We start from the raw sequence: 12,707 nt of genomic DNA, 5'->3' as shown, positions 1-12,707 counted from the left end.
AGATGATCCTGTTAATTTGACTACTCTGTTTATTGTATCTGGTAATGATATGTAAAGTATTAGCCTTTAATTCCCTGCCTCCTTTATAGTGGGTTTAATAGTTAGTAGTTCACTTCTTGATCTTGAAGTGGCGCTCCTATAGGCCTTTTTCAGACAGCTATGTAAGTAACCTTTTTCAAGCAGACAATCTCTTAGTTCGTCTGCCTCCCTCTTGAATGGTCCCTTAGTTGACAGTCTCTCTTAGATTGACTCCAATCCCCACTCTTACCATCTCACAATTAGAATCACTTACCTCCCCAATTACTCAACCAGTAGTGCTAAAAGCCATTAAGTCTCTAAAATCTGGTTCTGCTCCCAGTCCAGATGAGTTTATCTCCCTCTATTATAAAACATGTTCTTCTCAATTATCCCTCAGACTGGTTTGGTTTTTTAAACGTTGTTCTTCAAGGTAATGGTATTCCAGAGGAAATGCTTTTGGCGAACATGTCGCTGATCCCAAAACCTAACAAAGACCATACCTAAGCCCAAAGTTTTAGGCCTATATCGGTTAATAACAATGACCTACATTTTTTTAGCAGAATCTTAGCTGATAGACTAGCAGTAGTGATCTCCTCTTTGATCTCTCCATGGCAATCAGAGTTCATTCCCAATCACCTTATTACAGACAATATTTGCCTTGCAACTAATATTAAACAGGATGCCAACCTTTTCTATAAAAAATGTTAATGCTAAGCCTTGACATCCACAAGGCATTTGACAGTGTGTCTTGGAGCCATGTGTCTCTCCTTTTACAATGTTACAGCTTTCAGGGAGAATTCTATTATGCATATCAGGCTCTTTACCAGAACCCCAGGACGTGTATCAAGATCACGGGATGTAGCTCAAATATTTTCCAGCTCGGTAGGGGCACCAGGCAGGGGTGTCCTCTGTCCCCACTGATATTCGCCTTGGCCATTGAACCCTTGGCCATGACCACCCGGATATTTCAGGTTATAACAAAGCATTCTCAGCTTTTAAACTCGGAGTGTATGCGGATGATGTACTACTATTTCTTACCAATCCCACAGTCACATTGCCAAATCTTCTTAAAACCCTTTCATTATTTGCTAACTTGTCGGGCTTTTCGGTAAATGTATCAAAATCTATAGCTCTTCCTGTGGGGTTTGCCCCTGCCGAGCTGAAGAATTTGAAGAAATCATTTTTTTTTTATCTGGGCACATTCATCCCTTTTTAATTTAGGTATAATACTCCCGGGAGATTACAAATTATTATTTGAATATAATTTCCCCCCTATGATAACTAAACTAAAGCTGGTCGGCTTATCAGATATCCTTCCTAGGGAGAATGACAGCAATTAAGATGACAATACTCCCTAAACTGCTATACTTATTTAGTCCCTTATGATTTCCAAAATTGTATCTCCTTAAACTTCAAGCATACTTTAATAAATTATTTTGGAACAATAAACCCCCAAGATTCTCCAGGGAGGTGTTGTGGGAGGTTTGGGAGAATCTTCAGGTGCGGCTGTATTATATCGCTGGCAGACTCTCACAGTTGGCCCAATGGAATATAAAAGACTCACAGGTCCCTTGGATTAGATTTGAACAAGCATCGATCGGCCCATTCTACCTTCCGAGAATACTGTGGTCCACTAAATCCCACGGCTTGGAAGTAGGTATTCGTAATTTGGTAGTATTCCACTCACTAAAATTGTGGGAACTTCATAGGTTTAAATTGGCACTAATCTCTGTGGGAGGAAATATTTCTAAAGTGAGGGAAATGCCCTCTTAGACAGCTGCTACCAAAATACGTGTCTCCATTTCAAAATGTCTTATTTTTTCAAACTCTGGTGACAATACTACATTTTTAAATGGTTACCAGAACAAATAGAAAGTGTGAATCTCCACAGAGGGACCACAGTCAGCAATAAAAACATCAGTGCTAACCACTCTATCCATAACTAAAACAAAAAGTACTGGCCTTAAAATATATCTTAACCCAAGAACAAAAATGTTATATATTGCAGCTTGTCAGTTTTTGGGTGTACTGGATGTTTAGTTTTAATTGTTTCAGGTTGAGAACAATAATAGCCAGTATAGAAAATACTTGTTGATCTCGCAAAAATGCAGTTCCTATGGCACTTCCTGTGAACTGAACGAAAAACCCCAACAGTATTATGTTTTCTTCTGAAAACTACTAATAGCCCCATCCCCATGTAAAGGAAAAAAGAGATGAAGGCATGTTTGAAGTCCAGCCTAAGTAACTATAACTCCCTTCATACAAACAGTGAATTTGTGAGTGTAACCACTGGACAGTAAGTGTGCTATTCGCAGGTATACCAGGTGAGAATAATGTGAAAAAGCCTTACAATAGAAAACAAATGAAGACATTACATCTCATGACTGGTAAGTTGGAATATGTATACTTTTAAGTACACAATGAGGTTTATTTACTAAGGCTGGAAAGCACAAAATCAGGCTCACTTCTGTACAGAAACCAATGAGCTTCTAACCCCATCTTGTTCAATTAAGCCTGGTAATAAAACCTGGAAGTTCTTTGGTTTCTATGCAGAAGTGAGCCTGATTTTGTGCTTTCCAGCTTTAGTAAATAAACCTCATTGTGTACCTAAAAGTGAGGTATGCCTGTATGTATATATATAATTTAGATTAGACATGCATTACTTACACTTTAAGTCACCTATCTAACTTGACATTATCTTGCCTTCTCTTACTTGGTTACTAACCTCTGGCTTCTCTTTCCCTACAGGAACTTGAATTTCAGGATCTTACGGGTGTTTTACACTGTATTCATTCTTTCATTGCTGCTAAGGTTGCATCTATGGACCCCATGTTCATAAACAGCCAAAGTGCTGCAAGAAAATACATCTACAACACGTAGATCGAATTAACACAATATTCAGAAGAAAGTTATTTTGCTATGGGATTTATTTCATGCACAATCCATTTTATTGACAAAAACTTTCGGAATACAACTGATTATGTTTCCCCCCAAGTCCATCTGTACATTTCTCTCATGTTTGTTTTATGTAAATGTGTATCATGAAACAGTTAAAAGCACATTTTTATCTACTTTTAATTTAAAAATTATGACGAAATAGCACTTTAAGATACTATTCCAGGTTTTTGAACAGTATTTAGGAACTGTACGTTTACAATGCTAAAGAGATTTAAAGATAGGGTCATGCTGTATATACGTATGGATAGCATGCTAATTATATTTTAGATTTTTTTAGTTATTTAGGGATTTCACTGCTACAATCAGCAGTGAGCAGCTTCAATGTAATATTTTGTTAATAGAATTTATGATTTTACCTACATGTATTTATGAAGTAAAATACAGATGGCCCAGGCATTTATGTATTTTGATAAGATATTGCATATTGTATATTTAATTGGTGTGTTATAAAGCTCATGGAAAATGCAAATTCTTTTAAAGATTTACTTTCAAGAATATGCTGTCCTTTCCTTTGTTCTGTGTGACAAGTTAAGCGGTGACTGTAGAGGAATCTGTATATTCTGACATTTGCACTGGGCACATGCTTTGCATAGCACAATAATTGTTTTTAAAATATAACACTGAAATGAATTAATGAATGAATGAAAAACGTATAAAGCGCGGCGCATGCGAACTGAATCGCTTCTGGGCGCTAGTTGTTCGTGTCTCATGACATCAAAAGAGCAGAGTTTTGATCTGTCTTCTGAAAGTCAGGTGGTTTTCCTCCAACCGAATGCTGGTTGGTAAAGCGTTCCATAGTCTAGGACCCTGCAAAGCAAACCTTCTTTCTCCTTTGGACTTGTATTTGGTTTTTGGTACCCTGACCAGATTTTGGTCGGTGGATCGCAGAACGCGATTCGAATTGTAAGGTTCTATCTTGTCGCAAAGATATTGCGGAGCCTTCATATGGATGCACTTATGTGTCAGGCAGAGTGCTTTAAATGCAATTCTGTCTTTTACTGGCAGCCAGTGAAGGGTTCTCAACGAAGGTGAGATTGATTCCCATTTTTTTTTCCCAGTCACCAGTCTGGCGGCCGTATTCTGAACGACTTGCAGACGAGAGATTTGGTACTTTGGGAGTCCGAGGTACAGGGCGTTACTAATAATTCTATAACATGCTATATTGATTCTTACAAAAGTAAAATTTTTCTTGGGAATTTCAGAGGAAGAAAGATCATTCTGCTCAATTTCCTTGCTTTGTTTTTAAAGCAAAAAAGTACATATACTGTACATATTTGCAGTACATCTCTGCTATACAACCATGCTTCTCTATGTGTTATCCCTTTAACATACTGCAAGAACAAAAACTACCTGTTGATCCTGCCAGAAAGCCATTGAGGTCCTAACTTATTTTAGTAAGCTAACAACTGCTGCACTGAAATCTCAAGCTCTGCCTGCTGGACTACGGAATCTCACCTATCCTTCTTCCCTCTCTGTCCCTTTACACTTTTATACATTTATATTTTTCTTGGTAAAACAATTATACTGCCTTGATTCCCAAGATCCTACCTGCAAACTGTATGTAGGGAAAGGGCTTTTGGGAGTTGTGGTTCTGGGGGTGTGCAACGTCACTAGGAACTGAGCTCCTTGCAGATGCTCCTTTATGACATTTACAAGCCTGGTGATGGCATCACGAGAAGTATTTAAAGCTGTTTCTCCCCACAACAGCAAATCAGAAGGAAACATAAATGCTGGTACATGCTCTACAAAGGGGGCATGTCATTACAAAATCCTTAACTGTAAAAGAGGCTCATTAAGATGTAATTTTCTGTATAACATTTGCATTTTTAATATTGTCAAACAAATGCAACATCCATAAAGTCAGTGAGAAGACCTCATAATGGCTGAGAAAGAACCTGCAAATGTTTTCATGTGGAAGCATGTATCATGAAAATCTATTAAACATTGTTGATGCAAGTCCCAACAGACAAAGTTTATTGTTGGGATGGATTTTGAGCTTGCATGTGTATTTCTGTCCATCCATTTCTGAGTTGTAAACACCCCTGTGACTGAACAGTGGACAGGGAAGCATCAGACTGATGGGCTCCTCTTTACATAACTTTTTTTTTTTGGCCTTAGCATTTGGGCACAGCAGTGCATTTGTCTGGTTACTTGTGCAGCCCTTTCTAGCCTAAGCTCTGTTCTACAGGGGGTTGCAAGAGGCTGATACCAGGTCAAATTAATGTACTTACCAGTACACTGCTTACATTGAAACAAAAATACAGTTATTCAATGTAATAATTTTCTCATTGATATGGAGCTAAATAGCTCCGCGACCACGACCGCGGGACCTGCAGAGCCGATCGCTGCTGGTGTCCCGCAATTGGGTCACAGAGCTGAAGAATGGAGAGAGGTAAGTGTAAACAAACCGTTCTCCGTACTTCCTAGTGAGAGTGTCACTGATCGTCTGTTCCCTGTCATAGGGAACGATGATCAGTGACGTCATGTGCAAAGCCACGCCCCCACACAGTAGGAATCACTACCTTAGGTCACACTTAACCCCTTCAGCACCCCTACAGGTTAACCCTTTTTATAGCACTGATCGCTGTAAAAATTACAATGGTCCCAAAATGATGTCAAAAGTGTCCGATGTGTCCGCCATAATGTCGTAGTCATGATAAAAATCGCTGATCGCCGCCATTGCTAGTTAAAAATAAATTATTAATAAAAATGCCATAAAACTATCCCCTATTTTGTAGACGCTTTAACTTTTGCGCAAACCAATCAATAAACGCTTATTGAATTTTTTTTTTGCCAAAAATATGTAGAAGAATGTGTATCGGCCAAAACTGAGGAAAAACATTTTTTATATATATATTTTTGGGGGATATTTATTATAGCAAAAAGTAAAAAATATTTCATTTTTTTCTAAATTTTCGCTCTATTTTAGTTTATAGCGCAAAAAATAAAAACCGCAGAGGTGATCAAATACCGCCAAAAGAAAGCTCTATTTGTGGGAAAAAAAGGACGTCAATCTTTTTTCAAAGCCATGTCGCACAACCGCGCAATTGTCAGTTAAAGCGACACAGTGCCGAATCGCAAAAGGGGGGCCTGGTCGTTTAGCAACAAAATGGTCCGGGGCTTAAGTGGTTAAGCTACACACCCACTACTATGCAGAACTCATATGCCAAAGCAAGGGATCTCTTCTGGTTAGCAATAGGAAGTTCTATACAATATTGCACTCTCTTCATAAAGCAATTGGCAGGGCATGAGTGACAATGCAAGTTTTAATTTCCCCTAAATGTTGACAAAAATCTGAAGATTTTGGCATTATTGTAGCATTTGGTTTAAAGTCACTGAGACTTAAATTGCCCTTTGTGGGTTATATAAACTCTGCACAACCATCCTTGACTTGATTTTGTGCCAATAAAAAACAGACACTAAATAAAAAAAAGTAAAATAAAAATATAAAGTGGCAGTTAACAAATAGCCATCAAATGAACAAATAATGGGGAATAAAAACATGAACACTAAGGGCCAGATTCACAAAAGAGATACAACGGTGTATCTCCTGATACGCCGTCGTATCTCTGAGATACGATTGTCGTATCTATGTGCCTGATTCATAGAATCAGGTTACGCATAGATAGCCCTAAGATCCAACAGGTGTAAGTGACTTACACCGTCGGATCTTAGGCTGCAATTCTAGGCTGGCCGCTAGGTGGCGATTCCATTGCGGTCATAGAATATGCAAATGACTAGTTACGCCGATTCACAAACATCCGCTTTGCCCGTCGCTCTAAATTTACGCTGTTTCCGTAGAGATACGTCGCGTGAAACTAAGCATGCCCTCTAGGTGGTCTAACCAATGTTAAGTATGGCCGTCGTTCCCGCGTCAAATTTTTAAAATTTCACATCATTTGCGTAAGTCGTCCGTGAATGGCGCTGGACGCCATTTACGTTAACGTCGAAACCAATGATGTCCTTGCGACGTCATTTAGCGCAATGCATGTCGGGAAATTTTAGGGACGGAGCATGCACAGTACGTTCGGCGCGGGAACGCGCCTAATTTAAATGGTCCCCGCCCCATTTGAATTAGGCGGGCTTGCGCCGGGCGGATTTACGCTACGCCGCCGCAAGTTTACAGGTAAGTGCTTTGTGAATCAGGCACTTACGCTGTAAACTTGCGGCGGTGTAACATAAATGGGATACGTTACGCCGCCGCAGCGTAGCCCATTTCTACGTGAATCTGGCCCTAAACAAACAAATGCAACCCTAAATATACCATAAAACACATTGCTTCAAATAAAGGGCAAAAACTAGAACATTTTGTCTGAGCAGCTAAGTGAGAAAAAACGAATGCCGCGTACACACGTTTTTCGGGTTGTAAAAAATTACATTTTTAATGGTCTAGAAAAAACAACGTTTTTTTTCAACCCGATCGTTAAAACGGCCTTGCTTACACACGATCGTGAAAAAAAAAAATGCTCTAGCAAAGCACGATGACGTACAACACGTACGACGGCACTATAAAGGGGAAGTTCAATTCAGATGGCGCCACCCTTGGGGCTGCTTTTGCTGATTTTGTGTTAGTAAAAGATGATTCGCGCTTTTCAGTCTGTTACAGCGTGAAGAATGTGCTTACTCCATAACGAACGCTAGTTTTACCAGAACAAGCGCTCCCGTCTCATAACTTGCTTCTGAGCATGCGCGTTTTTTTCACACAGGACCATTTTTTACGACGTTAAAAACTACAACGTTAAAAGCGTTGTGAAAAATTAGAGCATGTTCTAAATTTTTAATGCCCATTTTTTACATCGTGAAAAATGCTCTGGAGCCCACACACGATCGTTTTTAATGACATTAAAAAATAAAAAGGCAATTTTTTACAACCCGAAAAACGGTTGTGTGTATGCGGCATGAGAGTTTATTTTGCTACATTTTCACTGATAGAGTAATCAATAGTGCAACAAAATCTATTTAGCTGAAATCGCCTGGATGATCCCTAGCAAATAGTTATATCAATACAGGATGGGTAAAGCAGAAAAACACTCTTTGAGGGCAGACAGATATCATAAAATATTCTTGTATTTGTCCTCCTCTGGTCAGGAGGAGTGTCTTTGTTGTGTGTAACTTTCATACATTGCAACCAGAATTACAGCTTGTCAAACAGGTTGTTTTTTACAGCAATATCTCCTTACTAATACGTTGATCTATTTCATACTTGTCACTAAAAATGAATGTGTTTTTTTGCAAAACAACTGGCATAGTATTTTTTATTAATTATTTGCTCAGAAAAAGGAGCACATAGCCTTTTTCTAATCACAATCACAGTAACACATGTCGTCCTGTAATCTTTTGAAATATTGCAAACATCCAGTATTATTAATGTAAGCTATTCACTTTCTATGGATTTACCTAAAACAGGATTAGACACCCTGCAGATTTACAGCTGTCACTTAACTACAATACCCAGCATGCTTTGACAGCTGAGGAACCACAGGTAGCCTGCCTCCTGCCTAATGTATTTCTACTGTATTAAAAAAGAATATGCCCAAGGACCTATATGTTTTAAAAACAAAATATAATTACGTTTTACGAAGCTTTATATGCATTGGAAAATGTTTTTTTTTTTTTTTTAACTGAATAGTTACTAAAGATGATTGCAGAAAATAAAGTTTTAAAGATCTTAAATAGAGTTGAGCGGACACCTGGATGTTGGGGTTCGACGGGTTCGGCTGAACTTCGGAAAAAAGTCTGGGTTCGGGACTCGAACTTGACCCGAACTTGACCCCGAACCCTAACCCCATTGAAGTCAATGGGGACCCGAAATTTTGACTACTAAAATGTCTCTAAAAAAGTAATGAAAAGGGCTAGAGGGCTGCAAATGGCAGCAAAATGATGGTAAGAGCATGGCAAGTACTCTGCAAACAAATGTGGATAGGGAAATAACTTTAAATAACATAAAATACCTAAAAAAAAAAAAAAAAAATCTTGACCTAGGAGGACAAGGTCCATATGGAGTAGGAGGTTGAGGTGGCGGTGGATGTGGCGATGTAGGTGGAAACGGCGGTGGAGGAGGACGAGGTAGCCAACACAGGTTTTTTTTTTTTTTTTTAAAGTGTATTTGTATGCGTGTACTCGAGAGAAGAGCCGGACTGCAGGAGTTGGGGGTAGGCAGGCCTCCCCCAGAGGCAATCTGCCACCTTTCTCCATGCCCCGGGTGGCAATGGTGGGTGTGTGAGGGTTTTTGTTTTTAATTTATTTATTTTTTAAATTAGGGTACACCCCAAAACACGTACAGATATGCAGGAAAGATATGCAGGAAACACTGCAAACACTGGAGGAAAAACTTCAAAATAAATTTTTTTGCCCTACATGGGTGTTTTTTGAATAGAACAATAGAAGAACAAAAAGCTAAAGTGTTTATCTCACATGTACAGATATGGAGGAAAAACTGCAAACACTGGAGGAAACACTGCAAAATATATATATTTTTTCCCTAAATGGATGTTTTTTGAATAGCACAATAAAAGAAAAGTATCTTCCAAAGGGTGTATCTCACACGTACAGATACTGTATGGCGGAAACACTGCAATTTTATATATTTTTTGCCCTAAATGGATGTTTTTTGAATAGCACAATAGACGAAAAGTATCTAAAGGGTGTATCTCACAGTAACATATGCAGTGCTAGTGTAATTTGATTTCTGAAGCAGGACTGACTCCTATCTATTTCTCTCCCTACAAGCAAAATCAGGAACCTTTCCCTAAAGTATCTAATGCAGAGTGACTTGCTGTGCTATGTAGATCGCTGAGTAATTTTATTTCTGAAGCAGGACTGACTGACTCCTATCTAAATCTCTCCCTCAGAGCAGCAGCAGCAGCCTTTCCCTACCCTATCTAAAGCAGAGTGACGAGCTGTGCTATGTGCCTCTAGCTTATATAGAGGCTGGGTCACATGCTGGGTCACAAGCTGCACTGGACAATCACAGCCATGCCATTAGTAGGCATGGCTGTGATGGCTTCTAGGTCACACAAGTAAAACAAATGGTGATTGGCTGCCCTGCAGCGCGCCATTACATTGCCGAACACCGAACCCGAACTTACAGTAAATTGTCCGGGTTTGGGTCCGGGTACCAAAAATCCAAAAGTCCGGTACGAACCCGAACTTTACAGTTCGGGTTCGCTCAACCCTAATCTTAAAGCATACTTGTAATTTTGGGTAAAGTAATAAATAGTTAAAATCCCTGACATTTTTTTTATTTTTTTGCTATCCCTTGAGATTTTACTTAATTTCCTGTCTTGAGACACAGAAAGCGAAAGAGGATCTATTTTCTCTCACTTTGCAAAAAATACTTTCTTGAACAATTGCCACCAAAGCACGTGCATCCACTTGAACATTCCCCCTCTGTTTTTATCTCAATGACTATTTGGGTTTTTATGATGTAACAATAAAGTAAAGAGGAAAATTGGGCAAATTTCATAATCTCAATATGTCAATTTATCTAATGGTTTATATACAGTATATATATTAGAGGTGCACCAAAATGGAAATTTCAGAAACGAAACCGAAATAAAAAAAATGTCAGGCCGAAACCGAAACCGAAAATGACCCATACCAAAAATGACAGTATATATTTTAAATAAAATGTATTTTTATATTTTAAATAAAATGTATACATTTTTATATAACACTTTGCTAATAGTATTAGCAAAACTTCCATGCGGTGCACCTTTAGCAGATATGAGCATGTTCTGGCACATTGACCATCAGTGGGGAGCATGTTCTGGCTCTTTGAGCACACACAGAGAACACCGGGGTGTACACAGCCACTGTGCCTGTAAAATGCCGCCACATGTGCCCCATCAAATGCAGCCACTTGTGCCCCATCAAATGCAGCCACTGTGCCCGTCAAATGCCACCACATGTGCCCCATCAAATGCATCCACTTGTGCCCGTCAAATGCAGCCACCTGTGCCCTCATCAAATGCTGCCACTGTGCCTGTAAAATGCCACCACTGTGCCCATCATAAGCAGCCACTTGTGCCCCATCAAATGCAGCCACTGTGCCCCCCACCCCCCTTATCAGACCAGCTCAGGGCACAGGGCGCCGGACACAAGCACTCCTTATCACAGCTTGGCTGTGTGACTGACACCATGCCACCCCCCCCCCCCATAGCAATAGCTCACCTCGGGCTCCGGAGGACACCTCATCGCAAGCAGACCTCTGGTACACATTACAGGCAGCTGGAGGGAAGGAACACCCACAGATTGCAGCGGATCTGACGCCAATCATTGAAAAATGTTATTGTTAAATAAAAAGGTGCTGCACCTAAAATCAGTGTAAAACGAATGGGGAAAAAAAGGGCGCTACCTATTGAATCACTAAAAATGTAAAGAGTGACCTATTCAAATAAACTGTGTGTAAACCTTATATAATCATATATAGATGTATATTTATAAATTGCTTCACTTTACACATGTACACGAATACTCCAAACAGTACGTGATAAAAAGTCTAAATCAATTCCGCTCCAACACCATGTGAAGATTTAAACACTGTGCTTCAAATGATATTCGTGACTTTTTTACCCGAAATGACAAAACAATGCGCTCAAAATGACCTTTAAGCATGAAATAGCTCCTTAATCCCCAGAAAACATTCAACAATCTCCTTTCAATCGATTGTTCACATATGTGGTGACTGTGATTACATGAACCGGGAAACCACCAGCTCCAATCCTTTGTACATGTCCCCCCGCTCCAAACATACACATCCGCAAAGCAAGCTCTGCCAAAAAGAGCCAGGGAAGGCAGATACAGTGCAGCACCGCCCGGTACAGGTGTCTAGACGTGCAGTGGCCGGGAACTTAGCGATCAAAGGATGGAAGAGGCTGGGGATGGAGATGGAGGAATCCATGGATAGGAACAGAAGAGGCCGGGGATGGAGCAATCCATGGATAGGAACGGAAGTATGGAAGAGTTCAAAGATAAAAATGGTGGTGGTAAAGGGGGGACTGAAGGATGGAAGAATCAAATGGAGGATGCCACAGCTGGCATGTCATTTTTTTGGGGGGGGGAGTGGGTACCTAGTTTTGACAGGTACCCAGCTCCCACTTCTGCTTGGGACACCTAGGTGGCCCTTCCTCCCTGTAATCTTCTGGGACAGATCTCAGGTCCCAGAAGATTGCCAGGCTATGCAGGACAGCGCAGTGAGATATGCGCACACGGCTGTGAAGCTGCAAGCTGTCACAGCCGGATGCCCACAGTAGTATTGCCAGCGCTGTGGACAGGCGGGGGAGAGAATGGAGGGTTTGGGTGGCCACATCGCTGGATTGTGGGAGAGGTGTGTGTGTGTTTATTAAAAGTCAGAAGATACACTTTTTTTGTAGCTGTTGACTTTTAACAAACAAAAAATTGACTGGAACTGTGCTTTGAATTAAAAATAAGCTCACTCCCATAAAAAGTGCACTAATCTGGTGCACTACAGGGTACAGGCATTCACACACACTGCTGCTGGGAGGTCATGAGGGATTAGAATTCACAGCTGACAAACAACCCTGTGAAGTTCCCTGTCTGGCAGTTTCCTGGCTTCCCCGTTTGCACCTTCCAGCACACTAGGAGTTAACACAAATGGGGAAGCCAGGGAACGGTCAGCACAGAGCGTGTATGAGGTGTAAGTAGAGTACAAACACATTTGTACTCTACTTACTGCTGTTAAAATAACTGTGTTTTAATAAATCCCATGT

At 40.2% G+C, this 12,707-nt stretch overlaps 1 protein-coding gene across 1 annotated transcript in view; it reads left to right on the top strand.

The window, feature by feature from the left end:
* Positions 1 to 3,471, top strand: part of SNTG2 (syntrophin gamma 2) — a 625,709-nt gene extending 622,238 nt beyond the window's left edge. The window contains 1 exon segment of the mRNA XM_040348669.1: positions 2,767 to 3,471. Within this exon segment, the coding sequence (XP_040204603.1) occupies positions 2,767 to 2,898 (132 nt within the window). The 3' untranslated portion in view covers positions 2,899 to 3,471.
* Positions 3,472 to 12,707: the final 9,236 nt, after the last annotated feature.

The sequence above is a fragment of the Rana temporaria genome, chromosome 4, assembly GCF_905171775.1.
Source record: "Rana temporaria chromosome 4, aRanTem1.1, whole genome shotgun sequence".
Taxonomy (NCBI): Eukaryota; Metazoa; Chordata; class Amphibia; order Anura; family Ranidae; genus Rana; species Rana temporaria.
This window is presented reverse-complemented; position numbering and strand designations above follow the sequence as displayed.